This window comes from Haematobia irritans, chromosome 5, assembly GCF_050003625.1.
Source record: "Haematobia irritans isolate KBUSLIRL chromosome 5, ASM5000362v1, whole genome shotgun sequence".
In the NCBI taxonomy this organism is placed as follows: Eukaryota; Metazoa; Arthropoda; class Insecta; order Diptera; family Muscidae; genus Haematobia; species Haematobia irritans.
In genome coordinates, this window is record NC_134401.1 from 173,509,954 (window position 1) to 173,532,264 (window position 22,311).

Below are 22,311 nucleotides of genomic sequence, written 5' to 3' on the forward strand. Positions count from 1 at the left end.
GGAGGTATTTTATGACCACAAATAGGATTGCTGAAAATAGGGTCTATCAATCCATAGTTTGGTATAGCCCCCATATAGACCGATCTCCCGATTTTACTACTGGGGCTTCTAGAAACCATAGTTTTTATCCAATTTGCCTGAAATTTGAAATCTAGAGTTTTTTTAGGGCCATAAATAGGTGTTCCCCCTTACAGACCCGCCCTCTGATTTGGGGTCTACACTCAAACGAAAAGTTTACTTGGATTCAAAGATTTTGACCTTACCTTAAGGATTTTGGTATTGATTCCGAGCCTAAGATGCGGCTTCTTTAAAATAAAGAAATTTTTTAGCGACCCATCTGACTTTAAATCTAGGACCAATAAAATTAAAGTAGCATTCAGATCTCATTTATCAGATTTTCATTCTCTTATCGCTGTTTATTAATAAAGGTACTCACGTACAAACAAATGCCAGTTTAAAAATCCAAATTATAACGGATACTTCAAAGTAAAAAATGTTTTCTTAATGCCAAAAAACAACTTTAAACCAAAAACGCTAAATCCTCAAAATAAGTCTTAGCCTATATTTGAAGCGTTTTTATCTTAAATCTAAAGTTTCAATATTTCAGTTAATTTAAGGACAATTTCTTTAAATCAAAAATGTGTTTCTTTACTTTAAGGAAAATTTGCCTTATTTCAAAGACACGCGACTTTAACGGAGGGACGCAAATTTACAAAATTTTTGTCCTAAATTTAATGAAAAAATGATGTTCGAAGCAAAGATTATAAACTTTATTTTAATCAGAATTTCATTATTTTAAAGAAATTTGTCCTTAATGCTTTGTAAATTTCGCATTTAGGTTTCGCAATTTAGGTTTCGTAATCTTCAATATCACGTAAATATTTTTGTTAGTGTAGGTTTTTCAGAACCACAATTAGGTGTGCTGAATTTGGTGTGTATCGGTGCATGTTTTTGGCATAGCATATAGACATATATATAGACTGATCTCCCGATTTGTCAGAAATTTTAACGGATATAGTTTTTATCGGTCCATTTGGTAAGGCCTCCATATAAACCTAATGCGCACTGATCATGAAAATTGTATGAAACTGAAAGCAAAATTTCCAGATTTTATTTCTTCATTTTAATAATGGAGGTTTGGATCATTTTCTTGCAGACTAGAGGTGCGTGATTCACGAGTGAATCACGTGAGTCGTGAACAAAATTCAAAGCAGCTCTCGTGAATGTGCGTGAATGGGACTAAAATAAATATGTCGTGTGTGAGCGTGCGTGAGAAATAAAATCGGTTCGAGAATGTATGTGAATAAAATTTCTGCAAAATAACGCTCACGAAAAAAATCAAGATTTACTGCATACTCTTATGTTATTCATCAATGTGGTATCACAATGGACTGAATAGTCTAAGTGAGCCTGATACATCGGGCTGCCACCTAACCTATCCTATACTCTTATGTTAACTGAAATTAATTTAGCTCTCGAACTATATTCTATTTTTGAATTTTGTTAACTTTGCTGATTTCCGTTTGGAAAATGTCGTGAGTCTCGTGAATTTGTCGTGAATCTCGGGAATTGTCGTGAATCGTGCGTGAGCGTGACTCTTTAAAAGTAGTTTGTGCGTAAGTAGTGGTTTTCATTTCGTGAATTTGCGTGAGTGGGATTGGCTACCCCACGTATCGTGCGTGAGCGTGCGTGAATAAACACTTTTCTTCGTGAATGTGAAATTTTAGTCATGCGCACACCTTTATTGCACACCTACACGACATGTTTGTGATTCCTCTAAAAAACAAACAAAAATGTTTACTATAAATCCAGAATCTGATCTAGTCTTTATAGGTAGACTCTTTAAATTTATTTTCGGGAAACGTACTGGTTGAATTGGACTGCTTAGGAGAATATCTGTCATCAAACCTCCTGAAATTCTATATATTACCAAGTAACCCGCTACGACGAAGAGTTTTCAAAGGAAACTATTATATTTGATTCATGGTGTGGGTATTTAAGATTCGGCCTGGCCGAACTTACGAACTGTATATACTTGTTTTATTTTAAGACTGTTTTTCATACATGTTTGTGATTGGTACTTTGTTTTAATGACAAATCTCGCACAAGTTGAGTTTTTATGTTATAATATTTTTCTATATTATTTTATCATATGTTATAATTAACAAAAACTTTTGTAAACGGCAAACTTTATTTTTTTTAGTAGCGCGATTTCAAATACTTTACTTTCCTTATTATGCATTTGTTTTTAAAGCTATAAACTCGTCCACACAATAACTCACTTCTAAGTCCGTTCACGTATAAAAATATTGTGAATGAGTTCTACTAGGTATGGTAATATTTTATACAAATAAGAACATTATTAATAATTGTCATATTTATTGCTATTATAATGGACAATGTAAAGATTACTCACATTTCTATTGTGATAAGTGTTGATATTGACTTAAAACGCATTCAGGCAATCGCTGATGAGCCACTCTGAGTCGCATGCCAACAACACAATGCAACAAAAAGTTTATAGTTTTATGGCATTCGATAACAAAGTTGAGAAAAAGCAAATAAAAATCATCAAAGCCAATGAATTTATTCACTAATGGAATGGATTTAGTTGTAAATTCAATTAAAAGAAAATTGATAGTATTTAATAAAAAGAGAGGACCTCAACTTCGATGGAAAACAGTTTGCCTATAATGAAGTAGTTTATGTTAATGTCGATTAACTACCTCTTTCAAAGCGTTTTCATGTACGTTAGATTAGATTATAGTGCCAACCCGATATTTTCAGGCTCACTTAGACTATTCAGATCATTGCGATTGAACTTCTCCCTCATCACTGAGTGCTGCCCTATTCTATGTTTAGCCCAATGATAAGGGACCTCCGGTTTATAGCTGAGCTAAATTTAATTTATTTTTATTGCAAACAAAAAAATTATTTGTTTTAAATTTTATTATATTATTTGAAAATTTCCGCAGTCCAATGACATTTTCTTTTTTATAAGTATGTCTCAAACATTTTTTGAACTAAACGTGGGTATAGAGTTAAATGACCGAACACTAAATTCAATATGAACTAAAGCTAAAGAAAAAATTCCTACGATTCCCAAAAACAATAAGAATCAACTACTGTATGGTAAAAATGGTCATGGACCCAATGATTTTTTTCTTTACTTTTAGTTAATTTTTTCTTCCATCAGAGGGTGTAATGTCGTGAGTTGTAGTTAAAAAGAACCCCAGGGCATTAAATTTCCCTGGTTTTAACAAAGCTTTGTGGAAATCTCAAAAAGAATATAGTTGAATTAATCCATTCGTGAGATGTAGTCAAAAGGTATCACAGGGCATTAATTTCCTTGGTTTTAACAACACTTTGTGGAAATCTGTGTAGGACTCTTGAGAGGGGATAAACCATAGGTAGGTCGAGACTGGTATTGAACTCAGAATACTTTGAGTGCATCCAAGTATGCTAAACATTGTATCTCTGTGGCTCCCTCTCAAATGTATCAAAGCTCTCATAATAATAATTTGAAAGTCTTGAATTTTATTTATATTTTCATAAAATATTTGTTGTGTAGTGTATTATATAAAAATATAAAGTTCGTCTATACATGATATTTCCTAAAATAGTGACACTTGCAGTTTAGTACTCAGGTAAAATGAGAAATTCATTACACTTTTGTTTATTTAATTTTTACCAAAAAAGAATATCAACACAGTGTAGAATTTTGAAATGAGTGTTAGTCTAAAGACAATATTTTCTCCAGCATGACAAATGTCATAATTAATTTAGGAATTTTTAAATATTTACCAAAAAAAATTTTTCTTAATAACGAAACTTTCAATGGCCTTGAAATTATTGAACAAATATGAAATGTCACACACTATGTAATTAGACAAATATATTTCATCTGGAAGGGATGATGTTTCATAATGGGCTCCATACACCAGTCGTTTAGAAGTCACAGAAAAAGATCATGAAATCAATTTAGTTTGACCTAATTTTGTCACTCATTATTCATGGCACTAACAATGACTTACTCCCCATTTCCCCTTCTAGTCGCCCGTCATCATATACAACTCCGATGACAAATGCTTGTGACAAAATCAATGCAAAAGCCACATTCACATCTTGCCAAGAAAGAATGAATCGCATAGCCGCTGCAAGAAATAACCACCATTGAGGTAATTGTTTCAGCTCCGATCCATAATGATGTCTGAGGCAAAGACACTGTAGGACCTCAACTCATTATCTTACTGTGAACAATTCACATTAATTTGATATATGTTCTCTATTGTCACCAAGATGTTTGCATGGATGATGGCGATGATGATGAGTACGACAAGAATAACGATCATGTACCGCTTGAGTTAACTTAGTTGCATTTGCATGTTATTGGTTAACCAAACATGAGTTACATTATCTTAATTCTTTTTTGCAATAGTTTTGCCATTATGGGAATCTTTGAAAATAATATTGGTCTGATTTAATTATAATCTAATGACAAAGAGGGGAATATATCTTATACGAAACTTTCAACAACTCATAAAAGTAATTGCCGAGTTTATAAAAGGTCAGATTCCTAGATATTTGGTATTGATTCCGACTCAATGACACAGAATCAACAAAAGCTGCATCTTGTAGTCTTGAGAATATAACATCATTGCTGTACGGATGGCGAAATATATACGAACTCTGATAACCCTGATAGACAAATACAGAAGTCAAGGTTTACACTTGAATCCAAGATAAAGGTGCAATTTATCGAAACTGCCAATTTCTTTTCAATTGTATAAAGACAAATAATGGCGAACAGATTTTTGATCTTCAAATTATCATCAGCATCACTAAAATGAGAAGTATGCAAGGTGGGCATGCTAACATTGCAATCACAGTGACTTTCAATGGCAGAATCGAATGCTTTTGTTATTTGAATTAAAGAAGATTCATTTGAATTGGAAAAGGTTTGAAAATGTTTTCATTTGAAATGTAAAAGGTTTACGTGAGAAGTCTTCTGTAAAATCATTCATATGTGCCATAACCTACCAATAAAGCAGGATTGGTGTGGAATATCAGTCCGATTATATGATACTGCCAAAACGACAGTTCATAGCGGAATTGTCGCATAGAAAAAAATTTCACGAAAATTTTACCAATTAAAGTCTTAATTGAGTTATAAAAAAAATATTCAATTAAAAATTGAATGTTGTCAACAAAATGTTTAATTGAAACAAAAATCACTCACAAAAATTAATAGTATCAATTAATTTTTAATTGGATCAACTCATTTTTCAAATGACTGTCAATTAATTTTTTAATTGATACTATCATTTCTGTGATTGAAGACATTTCAATTACAAAATTAATTTGATTGAATCAGAAAAAATGTATATGCGCTATGACATATTATTGATTATAAAAACTTTTCTGTTTGAATCGTGTGCCATATTATTTTTCATCCAGACACAATCCAATAAAATTTGCATTTAAATTAGGCAATTAAAGAAAATGCGAGATACTTTTAAAAATATCCAAATATTTTGACATACATCGAAAATGTAACAAAAAAAGGAATATATCCTGCTTTGAACAGAAGTAATATGTGAATTTTTACATTTAAATTAAGAAGCCATACCAAAAATTCCTGATGTGAATTAAGACGGCCTGATAATTTGAGCGTTTGCATATTAATGGTTTCATTTTTTCACAGAAAGCTTCCCCAATTGAATAAGCTGGTTTTCATTTACCACTGGCATTCGGTTACGCTCACAATAAATTTGGTGGCTTCGCGAAAAAAAGAACACTGAACACCTGTCTCTCTCCGCCGGTAGTGTTCTTTGCACTTGAAAATTTTTGTGCTTCATGCAAGAATTTTTGTAGTTGTTATTTTTTTGAAACGTTTGCAAAAATGCATTCTACAATCAACACCCTACCCACCGCTTTGTAGCTTTTCATATCGCATTTCAATACCAGCTAATTTGGGCAATTTAAGTTTGCCCCCCATCATTTCTGAGTTAAGGGGTTTTGTGACATTTTTTTCTTCACTACTGTCTGACAGTGTGTATCGCGTTTATGGTTGTTCTTCTCTCATAGCGTTTTCCATGATTTGCTGCCAAGACTAAGCGACAACCGAATTGAGGCCATGGGATGGTGGATGTTACTACCACCGGCTTCAATATTTACTGGAATGTGGCCATAACTAGTCTTGGCCAATAGCGGCAGCTATGTTTTGGTCTAAACTTAGTTATAAATCATGTTTTCCTTGGAGACTAATGGAACATGGGTCGTTTCTTCTCCCCATATCTCTGTCACCACCTGAAAACGCTGGGTGGGAGCTCAACTCTAATAGCGGAGAATCGCTTAGACTCTGGCGAACAAATTAAAAGCCAAAGTCATCGCATGTGAAAAAGGAAAGAAGAAACATGTGATAACATTTATGGTAACATCATGTCCAGTCGATGACATACATACCCACGAAAGAAGTGTATGGTCGCATGATTGTCTCTAAGGAAATATTCGCACACATCTATGGTAAAAATTCTCAGAATAACAAAAAATGTCATGTTCGATTAGGGATGTCAACAGGGATTTACTTATGAGGGGAAAATTCAGAAATGATTTGCTAATAAATAAGCCATTATATCATTACAGGTACTATGGAAATCGATTAATCGAATTTGAAGATCGAAATGTCCATTATCGATAATTAAAAATCTTACAGACCCTTTTCTTGCCATGTATCCAGACTTGCCAATTGTACGAAGTTTTTATCTTTTCAACAATGGCGGTTATATTTCCAGGTACTTCAATAAAACCAAATTCTTGTAATACTGCACGCAAAAAATAATTCTTTCCTCCCAAACGAAATTTTAGACAAACAAAGTTCGTTTCTCATTTGCTTTTCGCTGTAAGGAAGTGTATTTGGAAGAAAAGTATATACTTTTTGTGATAAACGTTTATTCTTTTCCAGGATGTAAAAACAATTTCATAAAGCCAAACTCAAAAAAAAAGAAAACATTGTTTTCTTGCTAATTGCATTTTCCCTCACATCTTTCTCACATTCACGATTTTTAGTTCTTAACACCTTTTCCTGTAATACCAACAATGTAGAAGAAATTATACGATTTTATAAATTTTTAAAATTTTTTTACCTTTCGCCTGGACGGAGAATCGAACCACGGACCATGCACTTTGTAAGCCAACACACTAACCACTGAGCTATGTACCTGTTATGGTCATCAATAGATAAATATCCATATAAGTTATATTTATATAGCATAGCTTGCGGCGGCCACGAACCGAATAAACAAAGTTTATTTAACTGAAACAAACATTTAGTTTGGCACCGTGGAGCAGTGGTTGCTACGTCCGACTTGCATGCCAAGGGTCATGGGTTCGATCCCTGCTTCGACCAAAGTTGTTTTTGTTTTTTTTTTGTTTAATATGTTCCAGATATGTTCGGAAGATTCCGAAAAAATGATCAACATTACATTGTAGTATATTAAATATTGAACTGTAAAATGTGTCTTATTAAAGACCTAAAGTCAGAAAAGAACAGTGTTTGATATAAACGAAATGGACTGTGTTGTTGTTTCAAAAATAACTTTTTTTATTGAAAAAATAAAAATTTTGTAACAAACGAATTTTTTTGGTGATAAAAGTTTAAAATTTTCGAAGCAATTCAAAAAACTCTAACAAAAGAAAAACGTTTTCGGTACACGTTTTCCAAACGTGTTGTTGTTTCAAAAATAACTTTTTTTATTGAAAAAATAAAAATTTTGTAACAAACGAATTTTTTTGGTGATAAAAGTTTAAAATTTTCGAAGCAATTCAAAAAACTCTAACAAAAGAAAAACGTTTTCGGTACACGTTTTCCAAACGTTTTTTTTTTCTTTGCGTGTGCTATACAAAAACTTTGAGATAGAAACCTAGATGGTGGTATTCTTCCCACCAAAATCTTGGGGGTAATGACTTATTTTACCAAAAATAGTTGGTACATGTTCTTATGTTTCATGATCACCAAACATGTTTCAAGAGCATAAAGTTAGTTTTCTTGCAGATAACATGCAATATGTTTATTACAACCATATTCTATTCTTGGAAATTGTATATCTGAAAGCATCTTATGTTTGCCGAAAAAAAAAACTACAGTTTTGCTTTAGAAACCCCACAAAATGATTTCACTGAAAAATCAACTACAACGAAATCTCTACAGCCAACTCAATAGCTTATAGTTGAGCTAAAGTTTACACATAATGAATGTTTGTTTGTTTGCTTATATATCCATTTGAAAGTTAAGTGATCCATTTGCATCCTTAAACCTGAGACTAAATCGATCCATGTTCGAACTGGAAATCTGTGGCAAATTTAAGGAGTGAAACCAATTGTCGTCGTCTACATCGCATAGCATCACATTACGTCCCATCTCATTCTCTATTCGATTCTAGACACCGATATTTTCTACCATCATCTCCATGGTCATATCCATGTCCATTTGGGGGACAGCACTTGGAACACCTTTCGCAACAGGTTGTCAATCAATCTATGTCGTCGATTAACTAATGCGTCTTGGCTCCATAAATAGATGGTAATGTCTTATATTTTCAGATCGGCCATAGAAACTTATGGGCCATTGGAGCTCAATCGAATTCTAATATTTATTCGCACATTTACTTCATGTTCATGTCGATAGCGAGCAAGCCATCAAACAACCTATCCATTTGCGTTTAGCGGGTTTCTCTTTCGTTTTGTTCCATGGCCATGGTAAAGGAGCGACGGGGTGGGTGAACCAATGGACCAGATCATAACAAATCGTTGTAGAACACACAACCCTCAATGTGTAATAACCCAGTCACACTTCCCACTGAGCGTAATTAGAAGCGAGAGTACCATAACTCAATATAAATTATCGAGGTTTATTTTATGCGGATGGTCCATGGTAATCACCTGCAGCTCGAAGACACCTCCCAGTCATCATAGAAAATAGGTTTTAATTGGAATCATCAATCACATGATTGTCTATGATATATGGATGAACCCCTTTCAAATAATGCAAATGAAGGGTATTGAAGCATATACATATCAAGTTGTTCGAACAAAAGAGTTATTGGAGAACTATGAAGAACAGTTTGTATATGCAAAAAAAAAAAAAAAATATTAAAAAAAGAAGAACCATTGATAAAAAGTTCGACTTACTCGTCCATTGTGATACCACACGAGATACGCATTGTCCGATTTTAGATGTAATCGAGCCCAAATGCAGAAGATTTGAATATAATATGATAGTTGACGAAAATATTGCGATGCCAAATAAAACAGATTTTTGTTTGAAATGGAAAAATCATGGTTGCTGTTACAAGGACCTTTAGAAAGAGATCTTTAAAGTCACCTTTACAAAAAGATTTACGGTCCATTTGTTATACGAAATATATATAACACTCAAGATGTTGAGTCATAAAAGTTCAACGTTAATTTATCGTCTGTACGGAATGTTCAAAGTGGAATTCGTGTAGCTTTGAGAAAATGAATGCTGAAATTATTCCGATGGAAATACAAGCAGCGTCTGAAAGAATTATCTAGTGGTTGTTTGGAAAACACATCATCCTTTTAATGTAAGAAAACCCTATTGTAACACGAAAAACACCGATTTTTTGATACTAAAGAAGCAGTCAATACAGTCAATACATCATCATTGATACATATTTTACTTATGGAAGGCGTTTCTGATAAAGTGGGCAAAAAAATCGACGACGTAAATCGAATGGCGATGTAAATCGGAGTTTGATGGAATAAACAATTTGACGGCGTAAATCGAAACAACGTAAACCGAGACGACGTAAATCGAGGGATTACTGTATTTAACAAGGAATATGGTGGAATGTAGACGCACTCCTAATGAGGAACACTATTTTAGCATTTTTAGGACAGCATAATAGGTTGGCTGATAAGTCCCCGGTCTGACACATAGATGGCGTCACTAGTATTAAATGCATATTATTACACATAGAGGGCGTCACTAGTATTAAATGCATATTATTTTTATATAGTACCAACCTTCAAATGATTCGGGTCAAAATTTGACGTCTGTAAGTCAATTAGTTTGTGAGATAGAGCGTCTTTTGTGAAGCAACTTTTGTTATTGTGAAAAAAAGGGGAAAAAGGAATTTCGTGTTTTGATAAAATACTGTTTTCTGAAGGGAAAAAATACGGTGGAAGCAAAAACTTGGCTTGATAATGAGTTTCCGGACTCTGCCCTAGGGAAATCAACAATAATTGATTGGTATGCAAAATTCAAGCGTGGTGAAATGAGCACGGAGGACGGTGAACGCAGTGGACGCCCGAAAGAGGTGGTTACCGACGAAAACATCAAAAAATCCACAAAATGATTTTGAATGACCGTAAAATTAAGTTGATCGAGATAGCAGAGGCCTTAAAGATATCAAAGGAACGTGTTGGTCATATCATTCATCAATATTTGGATATGCGGAAGCTCTGTGCAAAATGGGTGCCGCGCGAGCCCAGCTGTTAACTCGTAATACACCCGAGTTTTTCCGTCGATATGTGACAATGGATGAATCATGGCTCCATCACTACCCACCTGAGTCCAATCGACAGTCGGCAGAGTGAACAGCGACCGGTGAACCGTCTTCGAAGCGTGGAAAGACTCAAAAGTCCGCTGGCAAAGTAATGGCCTCTGTTTTTGGGATGCGCATGGAATAATTTTTATCGATTATCTTGAGAAGGGAAAACCATCAACAGTGACTATTATATGGCGTTATTGGAGCGTTTGAAGGTCGAAATCGCGGCAAAACGGCCCCATATGAAGAAGAAAAAAGTGTTGTTCCACCAAGACAATGCATCGTGCCACAAGCCATTGAGAACGATGGCAAAAATTCATGAATTGGGCTACGAATTGCTTCCCCACCCACCGTATTCTCCAGATCTGGCCCCCAGCGACTTTTTCTTGTTCTCAGACCTCAAAAGGATGCTTGTAGGGAAAAAATTTGGCTGCAATGAAGAGGTGATCGCCGAAACTGAGGCCTATTTTGAGGCAAAACCGAAGAAGTACTACCGAAATGGTATCAACAAATTGGAAGGTCGTTATAATCGTTGTATCGCTCTTGAAGGGAACTATGTTGAATAATAAAAACGAATTTTGACAAAAAAATGTGCTTTTCTTTGTTAGACCGGGGACTTATCAGCCAACCTGTTAAATTAGAAAAATGTGAACCATTCATGGTGGAATTATGTCTCCTTTACTGTGGAATGTTGCTATAAACAGTCTTCTGCTCTTTTTAAAAGAAGTAAAGGTTAAAAGTAGTGGCTTATGTAGATTATTAGGGACTGCTAGTCATGCAATCTGCCGTTATGAAGCAGAGTATTCAAGAAAGTTTATTGTATTCCCTAGGTGTATGTAGAGAGTACATAAGATTTGCCTTGGATGTTCTTCTAGCATAATAATTTGATTTTCCTTTGTGTACCCCCTTATACATTTTTTTTCATATCAGAATAAAAAAATCTTTGAATTTAATATGATCTAAGTGGACATAAATCATTTTGACTTTTATTTGAAACGAAAAACACAAAATTTTATTGAAGTGCTAAATTTCGTATTTGTTTTCAATTTTCAGAATCCAGAACTACTGCCGCCATTGGATTTTCTTTCCATCTCATGAAAAATTCCAACAGCAGATATTTTGCTGGGTTGTATAACCATGTGTAAAGAGCAGATGAAATTTCACATCTCCATGTGATCACTAAACACAAAACATGGAACAAAAAATTGAACTAAAATCGCTGATATGGTTGAAGTATGCGGAGGCTAGCATTGTGGCTCCACCTTGTACGTGCATCAAGTATCTACACCATTGTCCAGGGGAGTAGGAAGCATAAACGCACTCCCAATGCAAATGGTGCGCAAGGCTTTTTACGTTTCGTTATTTGCAAAGAGAAATCACCTTCAGAAATATGTACAGAGGCAATAGAAAAAGGTAAAAAACAACTTCCTTTTCTTTCGATTTTAGTGGTTTCTTTGATGTTGGATGGACAAATTTACATAGGCAGCAAATTTTCATAATTAAGCTCCATTAGTTTTTAAATATCCCAAAGAAAAATAGATTTAGAGTATGATAGTAGATGGTTAAAAAGAAGAATACGCAGATAAACAATTTTCTTTTAAAAAAGTTGTTAGAAAATTTTATTGAAATTTGATACTTTGTGTAGATATATCCTTAATATGTCAGATCGCAAATAATTTCTGCAGTGAATCCTAATAGGAGTTTGAAACTTTTCAATTCCATACCCTTAGACCCATTACCTCTTGACGTACTCGAATGTATCTCGAAGTTGACTTGTTTGAATTTGTGAAATGTTTAGCCTCGGGTAAATAAGTGGCCATTGGATGCGTGGGCTGCCCAAGCTAAATGGATGCTGGCTGGCTGGCTGGCCCATGGAGCTATTGAGTGCTGTTGCATCAGTAGGTAAAACCTGTTCGTGCTCATTTGTTCAATTCAGCACACACAATATGGATATCGAGTAAATATTCAAAACGAAAATAAATTTGAAAAAAAAACAAAATCACAATCTAAAAAGACAAAAACTATTAACGCCAACCACCAGCATAGAGACCAGCACTAGTTTTCGGCATTCGATGGATGTGTGCAATTCACCAAAAAGATGTCATTTAGATTTATGAACTTTTCGAATCTATACGAAAAACAAATCTCTGAAAAACAATAACAAAAAAAATCGTGCGCTAAGTATTTCAAAACCGGCAGCTTAATACAGTCCAAGAAGATGAAATATGTTCGTGTTGGGAAATTGAGGCGGGAGGTAATATTTGTATGGGCTGGTGGCGTCAGAGATATACTAAGACGGACATCTAAAAGGAAAATAAACAAAAGAAAAAAAAAAAAACTTGTGGGGCAACAAATCGCAAACATACGAGTGAATTAACTACAAGTATATATTATTTTTTTCTGTAACTTACATCGATTGTGGAGACTTCCTTGTAAATGATCGAAGGGCATGAAACTAAGGCATAACTCATCGCATTTGTCATTGAAGTAAAAAAATTAAGGGGAACTTTGTGGATTTCTATGGTAACTTTCAATAAATGATACGAATGCAAAACCAAATAGCAAATATATTATTTGGTTATAATAAGATAAACCACTTTATGGCCAGGGTATGATAAAGACACAGACGTTATCTTCAATTTGAAATTTTTTAAGCATTCCAAAATAAATTTGAGAATATTTTTTAATTTTCTTTAATCTTTCGAAATTCCTGTTAGTTTAAAGATTACTTCATTAAATTGAAAGTATCCTTCTTTATTTTAAGCATATTTTACTTCACTTCAAATACATGGGAACACATAAAAGAATTTTGTTTGAAAAGAGATTGAAACTTTCTTTCAATAAAATTTCATGTATTTCAAAGGAATCTATCCTTATTTGCAGTAAAATTTTTATGTTTGATGTGTTATTACCGAATTATGTTGTAAGTAGTAAATTTTTCATAATAAAATCGTTAATTTTTTCTCTATTTTTAATGAAATCCTTCGGTGCGCAATTGAAAAATCGCGGATTTTTCAAATGTTTGAGAATTTATTCCAAAAAAATTGTAACAGACTCATCAATCAAAGTATTGTCCTTCGGTAGCCATTTTCTGATATCGCGACGACAAGGCGTCTTTTTACTCAATCCTCGAATCGACCCAATTTTAGGCTTCCTCATAAGAACGAAAATGCTGATGCGTCATGCATCATCCATCGGAATAAGTGCTAATCAAAAGGAGCAATGTCTGAGCTATACGGTGCATACGTGTTTTGCAAATATTGTGGCCATTTATCTGAAATGCTCAGCTCAAACGCATCAACTGAGTTCGATACTTTCGTTTCACTCGGTTATACCCGGTTGACCACACCACAGCTTCTTTCCATGGAGATTTGGCTTTGCCGTCAATGTTGAGGCATCACCGTGGTAACTACACTGAAAGAAGAGTTTTTTTTCTGAGAAACGTAAAAAAGGTTTCTTTTGATGCTAAACATTTTTTAAAGCAATTGAAAAGAATCCGAACAATCGTGGTCTCGCTTATCATAAATTCGGGTTTATTTGATCTAAAAGAAAATACTTTATAAAAGAAAGGGAAATTTCGTTTGTCTAAAATTTGGTTCGGGAGGAAAGTATTTTTTCTTTCGGTATATGTTATATGTTCTGTTTCGCTTGGGATTGTCGTATTGGGTCCACTTTTCATCACCAATATGAAAGACTTTTCATCACCAATAACGATGCCAAACATTCAACCTTTCCTTTGTTGCCTTTTTAGCAACAAAGAAGACGTCTATTGGCTTCGTAAGGTTTCCAATTTCATCATACCCAAGTGTTCCGATGGATCGATGGAGACATTTCTTATCAATTAATGCCTCCAATTCACCAATATCAATGTTCTTCGGCTGACCTGGACAATTTTTGCCTACCACATCAAAATTACACCTTCTGAAAAGCATGAAAGACTTCTCGCAACTAAATACCAAAGCTTTAATCAAGTCTTGAATTTTCAAACTCAAAAGGGTGTCATTCTGGTGACCACCGTTTTATAGGATTTACTAGGACCGAGAAGCTGAGCTATTTCACTTTGATAACGCATCGGCATACACTTCCCGTCACGCCTCTATCAAATTTGTTGAATGGCGCTACGAACTGTCACCGCATTCACAGTATTCTACTAATTTTTGACTTTTCGGTTTTTACAAAGTTTAAAAAAGAAAATATGAGACTTGTGCAAAAGCCATTGTCTTGAATTTTTGACTTTTTTAAATTTGCCAATCGAACTAGACTTTTTGACAAAAGGACGATTTGATTCTTTTGTATTCCTAGGTCAACGCTGTCATGTCGAATTATTTGGCAGCCCTCCATAAAAGGTATTTTTCAGAAAGTTGAGACATCGCTGGTAATGTGCATTGAGTTAAATGAAGTACTTAACGGACCACCCTCGTACTATTCGAAGCGATTCCCTTTAGATATTTAACTATGTAACAATGTCTTTGATATAGGTGATTTTCTTCTTTTTTTTGGTTTAATTTAATTCAGTTCATAGCAATCAGGCGCCCTCCCTCGCGCCACTTCCATTTGTTTATCCAATCACATTGTCTTGCATATTATCTTTTAATTAAATTATTTGACATTTTTATTATCGTCCAACACCATATAACGCTCCATATGGGTATTTAGAATGTCAATGCCTTTAATTGCGCACCGGGATTGTGATGGTGACTGTGGACTAGGCAGCATGCAGTCGCCGCAAGAAGGCTGAATTCACTTAGCATTGACTTGTTATTGGACGATTTGTTATGGCCTATACCAAATTAATGGTCTGCTATTGATTGTCTAAATGGAAGGAATGCGGACAGTTTAATCTAAATGTGTGTGCGCCCAGCATTCATTTGCTTGACAGATACGGGCACGGTGTAATGATGATATCCAGTGGATGCTGACTGTTGCGGCTGGTGCTATTTCTGGCACCACTGTTGAGGTCCAACAGGTTATTGTGTAATAATCTCGATTGTCTCTCTCTCTCCCTGTTTTGGATACGCTGTTATTGTTGGCTTTTCATTTATGGTAAAAAGTAAGCACACAGCGACGCCGTATATGACCAGGCAGGCATGCGACCCCACCGTTCGAAAACTGGTTTCATAGTTTCTGGTCCACAACGAACTTTGATCGCTCCTCCAAAGACAACTACTTCAGTGCCTGCGAGTAGTTGGCGCATCCACAGTACCATGTGGCGGGAGAGTGGGGTAGGTGGGTGGATGGGTGGTAACAGCAGCTAATTTTGGTAAAAACAAACAATCGAACAAACCGCCATTAAAGTGGTATTGGGGTTAAAGCCATTCCATTTTTCCCTCCTCATCGTTGGCGACGCAGTGCCCATCGCTGAGATTGTTATCATCATTGTCGCAGTTTTTCTTTGTCAATTTATGGGCAATTGATCACATTCATCAATAGCAGCAAATCAATATCGTTCGCACGGGCATCAAATCCGTTTGCTTTTTCACACCACCCTCCTCCTTACATCTGATGAAGCTTTAGGGATTCACATCTTTGCAAATAAGCAGACCATATTTTTTAATGATTCGCTTTCGTAGGTATTTAGAGTGGCATAATTAAATACGCTTGGTATTGAATGACAATTCCATGGCGAGAGAGTTCATTGACATGCGTTGTCATTTTATGCGAAATTTATATATGTATGTTTCGCTTTTATTTAAGCATTTCACTTTGTATCTGGCTTGAGGAGGGGCTTAGGGTTGTGAACGATATTGCAAAAAAAAATCCTCTTTATAAGAGTTTATTTATTGATAGCAATTGGAATTTTAAGTGCTTCGGAGGCAATGACTTCAGTGGAGGAGTTTTCTTTCATTAAAATGTCATAATTCGAAAATTGATCTGAGAAAGATCAATTCATGATCAGTGGACTTGTTACTGCCCACTATACATTTCAATATCCGTTTCATAAACAAAGTTAATAATACTGATGATGATTATAGATAGACAAAGGCGATACTGAAATCGGTCATTTTCTTTAGAACTGCAAAATTCTCATTCCATCAGTATTTGTACTCAGTAAGTGACATTTTAAGGTTTCTATAAATTTGGGCATATTATTTCCATTTTTTTTATTTTCGCCGTAAATGAAACCATTTGTATCCATATATTACAGTTGATTTTATTCTGTTCTTTTCTCAAGAACGAATGACTTTACGCAGCAAAGATGACATATCGTGAAGATTCATGCTAAAAATGTAGTATGATACTAAACAGAACATCAAATCCAAAATTTACTATTCGAAAATGTACGCAATTTTTTTTGGAATATATTGTAAAATTACATTACATTTAATCTCCGTTTCTATTCTACCCAAAATTTGTATCGTTTGTAAGAAATTGAGCATCAGACATTTATAACTAAGTTTGTTTGTTTTCTTTAAACGAAGTTCTTTAAATGCGCTTATGTGTGCATTACACACTGGTCTCTAAATAGCTTTACTATGCTGTAGGCGTTATTTGTATGCTGATGTCTATATCGATATTTGTGTGTTGATGAACATAAAAGCTACATGGCCCAGTGGATAGTGTGTTGGCTTACGACACAAAGGGTCAATGATTCGAATCTCCGTCCAAGCAAAGGGTGAAAGTAAAAAAAAAAATATATATATATATATATATATATATATATATATATATATATATATATATATATATATATATATATATATATATATATATATATATATATATATATATATATATATATATATATATATATATATATATATATATATATATATATATATATATATATATATATATATATATATATATATATATATATATATATATATATATATATATATATATATATATATATATATATATATATATATATATATATATATCAAAAAAAAAGCTTTTAAACCTTTTAAGCTTCCAAATCCCTTTTTCGGATACAAATCTGCAACTTTTATACGGATAAACACTAATAGAAAAAATTGCGATCCACAATCGTGAACGGACGGTGACTAAATGAAACGGAAACGTTCACAAAAAATCAAAACGGAATGTTCACGATTTCGTCCACGGGCGTTCACGTTTTCATGAATGACGTTCGTTTTTCTTTGGCTATGCAAAGTCGTAAAATATTCGTTAGACGCTGTTATGGCTACTCCGATGGTGGTGCAATCTGCTAAGGCGACGCTTATAGTGCAGACAACACAGATTCGAGCCACTGTAGCGGAAATTGTTTTGTTTATAAATTCGTAACCATTATGTTTTCAGATCATGAACGCTGGCTGTTGTTTTGACAACGCATGGTGTAGTTTTTACGTTATCAGTGTTGATTCAATTTCATGAACGAAACGTTTTGAAATGATCACTCCGTTCATGATCTTTTCTATGGGTGAAGATATTAACTCAATTTTTCTTTGTGTGAAAGTTGTTTTCCTCTAAACTTGTGGGTCCACGGGCTGACGGCCATTCTATTGTGCAAAAAAAAAAACATCGTATATGTTTCTTAAGAGCGGATTTAACAACTACACTGAAGGAAGAGTTTTGTTTTCGGAGGAACGAAATTTTAGACAAACAAAGTTTTCTTCTGACGGTAAACTATTTTTTTAAGAGCAAATAAAAATCTTTATAGGCAATCATTGAATCGTTTAGCGTCAATACAGCTTTATTTGCTCTTATAGAAAATACGTTACATTAAAGGGAAATTTGGTGTAAATTCCATTCACCGGAAGCGACCAACTTTCATCGTGTACAGGTTATCCCGTGGACACAATATGGACCCACATACTTGCCAACTTAGAGGAAAACTCCTCAGCTTTCACATACCGAAAAAAATTATGTTGATAAAGATATCAGAACGAAATTTTAGACAAATGACACTACAAAGTATTTTCTTTAAGAGCAAATGAACCCGAATTTATGACAAACGTTGCACCGCTTGTGTCCAATCGTTTTTATATGTATTTAAAATAATTTTTTTAGAGTCAAACGAAAATGTAGTTTGTCTAAAATTATGTTTCTCAGAAAGGAAAACTTGTCTTTCAGTGTATATGAACTATCGAAGCTAATGTTGAGATTTCTCAGATCTATTTTTTCTGGGTAATTCTCTTACCATTTTTCAGATGTGCTCAGATCCTACACGCAAAGAAAAAAAACGTTTGAAAAACGTGTATCGAAAACGTTTTTCTTTTGTTAGAGTTTTTTGAATTGCTTCGAAAATTTTAAACTTTTATCACCAAAAAAATTCGTCTGTTACAAAATTTTTAGTTTTTCAATAAAAAAAGTTATTTTTGAAACTTCAACACAGTCCATTTCGTTTATATCAAACACTGTTCTTTTCTGACTTTAGGTCTTTAATAAGACACATTTTACAGTTCAAAATTTTATATACTACAATGTAATGTTGAACATTTTTTCGGAATCGAACATATCTGGAATATATGTAAAAAAAAAAAACAAAAAAAAAACTTTGGTCGAAGCAGGAATCGAACCCACGACCCTTGGCATGCAAGTCGGACGTAGCAACCACTGCACCACGGTGCCAAACTAAATGTTTGTTTCTGTTAAATAAACTTTGTTTATTCGGTTCGTGGGCGCCGCAAGCTATGCTGTATAAATATGACTTATATGGATATTTATCTATTGATGACCATAACAGGTACATAGCTCAGTGGTTAGTGTGTTGACTTACAAAGTGCATGGTCCGCGGTTCGATTCTCCGTCCAGGCGAAAGGTAAAAAATTTTAAAAATCGTATAATTTCTTCTACATTGTTGGTATTACAGAAAAAGGTGTTAAGAACTAAAAAACATCGTGGATGTGAGAGAAAATGCAATTAGCAAGAAAACAATGTTTTTTTAGTTTGTCCTTATGAAATTGTTTTTACATCCTGGAAAAGTATAAACGTTTATCACAAAAAGTATATACTTTTCTCCCAAATACACTTCCTTACAGCGAAAAGCAAATGAGAAACGAACTTTGTTTGTCTAAAATTTCGTTTGGGAGGAAAGAATTATTTTTTTGCGTGTATAATTAAATCTCCACATTAGATCTTCTCAAGCATTATATGATGTTGTCTAAAAAATAGTTTTAAAAATGTCTCATTCTCAATGTTGTCACATTAATAACATATAATCAATGCATCTTATAGAGATATTTTTATTAAAAAAAATAGTTTCGTGCTACAAACCTTCCATTTGCCTATATAATTAATTGTCTTCGGTTTGTTTTTAGTTTAGAGAAAACCTCAATCTGAAAATAACAATACCAAAAATACCACTTAATCTTATACACTATGTATAAATAAATTTTGCACAAACACTCATCTTTGTTATATACCAATAGGAATTTGTAATCTAATGTGTGTTAGAACCAGTCTTGGAAATATTTGAAATGATAATTTTTGAGAATATTTAATTAACGGCTATAACTTGTGTATGACAGGGGTAAAAACTTACCAAAGAAATCCTCCCAACGTTCAGAATCATCAGATTCTATATCCATGATAACAGGTTCAATGCCTGGACTTTGCGATGCAAGTATCTATGTTTGTTTTGAAGATGAAAGGAAAACTCTATCCTAGAGGTGCAAAATTATTTGCTCAGCTTACTGATGATGATGATGGTCTTGTTGTTGGGTGTATTGTTTTATGTAAATATTTAACATAATTTGTATTCAACGCTTCAACGAGTATGCTCTTGGTATATTTTCTTGTTATTCTATTTTATTTCTTTGAATACCACATCAAAATCACTGCTATATCTTTTGTTTTGTATTTATCTTTTGACATTAACACTTACTGGGTGGATCATTGACTATTTTCACTCCCGCAGCCTGATATCGTGGGCTAGTAAAGTCAAGACACTACAGCACAGTACAAAGAAACAACTGTCTTGCGTGAATGTTTCTGGCGTTGGATTGATTGGAGGTCTTTCACTCACATACGGACGTGGTGGACGGAAAACGATATCCACTCTCTGACACACTGCTCATTTACTGCTACTTAAATCATGCATTTATTTTATTTATTTATTATTTATATATGTAGTAATTTATCTCCTCAGCTATTATTCACTGAGAACTCGTGGTCGAGTTGTCAATCTGTTTATTCTCTTAGCTGACCGAGCTGCGTCGCTAACTGGATGTAAAAAAATATATTCTTTAGGATTCATGCTTCTATTTTGATTCTTTATCTGGTATAGAAACAATCTCAGCTCTGACCTAACAAACGCTATGCTTTTGGGAGGCTAGAGGCGAGAATATGGTTGTTTATTTTTTTTTAACGATAATATCGAGTCATCATAGCGGTACGCGACTAACCGATCTTAGTGGTGATATGTTGACAGGCGTTGCTCAGTGTTTTTATTGTGATTGTATAGCAATGACTAACCTAGAGGAGGTTCGTGCAGTGGGTAAGAACCTATATCAATTGGTCAAATTTTGTAGCGATAAGATACAGATATAATATCAGTACATAGAAAGAAATAATAGAGATTCATTTTTAGTATCGTACTCATATTGGTCGTTCTCTATCATGATATGGGAAATTGGAGCACCTTGCCAAATGTTCATAAAATTTATTGATTTTGTTAAACTTTTGATGATCAAGTCTTATTGGATCTAAATATTTACTGAAATACGATTATCAGAATAATCTATTGGTCAACGTATTCCAATGTTTTTCCTATGTGGTCCGATTCGGATGCTCAATATGAAACAGGTCACTAAGAGTTTGTCCCAAATTTGTTAATGAGAACCTGGATAGGCCTACAACGTTATACATGCCTTTTGGGATGATTCTCTGATAAAGGATTCCATAGCATAACTTCATCTTCATATGATTCCATGTTAATGTATAGTCAATGTTCTTTTCACTTGTGCTAAATTCAATTTTCCCCAGTGTACAATGTTATTACAATCGACGGTATGTGTACCTGGTTGTAATATTGGAATCCATTTTGAAGCTTATATTTTCATTGCTATCTTATCAAACTTTGTCTTTGACAAACTCAAAGACAACAAATAAACCTTTTCCCTCAAATTCTGAACAAATAGACAAAGTGTCATTTCGTAAAAGGGGAAATAACAACGACATTGGCCTTCTTCTGTGATAGATTACCTTCTTGAAGAACCCCCATTCATCTATTAAGGGAAGGGGGTAAATGAGAAATGTGTATAAAATTATCCAAATCGTAAAAACATTAAAAAATTATCACCATACCGTAGGTGTGAACAAATTTGAGGTGGATAATTATAAAAATATTAGCAATAAAAATGTCAACATTATTGACTATTTTAAGATGGATATTTTAGAACTTGTTGCTAACAATATTCGTGTTGTGTTTGAAAACCCCCTCACCATTTTACAATAGAGTGGGCCAACCCACATTGAGTTTGAAGTGATGTAATAAAGGTATAATTTTTAATAAAATCGATTTTTTTATTGTTGTGAACAAACTGTTCAAAGAAATTGCTTGATATTTGTCTGTCTTCATTATGGCCAAACCGACTGACAACTGGTAATAAAAAAAAAATTACAAGCAATAACAACTATATTTACGATGATAAGGAAATATACAGTAATATTTTATAATAAAAACCAATTCTATCTTCTAAAGACATTATATTACATTTTGGCACAGTATATTGAAATTGAAAAAATCTTCTATGTTGTAAGGAAGAAGGGGATATTTATTTTCTAACATTTTAAGACATTTGCATTATTGAAGGAGGGTTTGGAGCTATGGACATAT

At 33.8% G+C, this 22,311-nt stretch overlaps 1 protein-coding gene across 4 annotated transcripts in view; it reads right to left on the reverse strand.

Annotated features, from left to right (window-relative positions):
• Window positions 1-22,311, reverse strand: part of GEFmeso (Guanine nucleotide exchange factor in mesoderm) — a 54,656-nt gene that overhangs the window by 29,282 nt on the left and 3,063 nt on the right. For 3 of the 4 annotated variants that reach the window (XM_075313810.1, XM_075313809.1, XM_075313808.1), the window contains exon 2: window positions 20,017-20,696. In XM_075313810.1, coding sequence (XP_075169925.1) covers window positions 20,017-20,062 — 46 coding nt within the window. In that variant the 5' untranslated portion in view covers window positions 20,063-20,696. Of the gene's footprint in view, window positions 1-19,748; window positions 19,811-20,016; window positions 20,697-22,311 lie in introns of all 4 variants that reach the window. The other variant, XM_075313811.1, reaches the window with a different exon arrangement.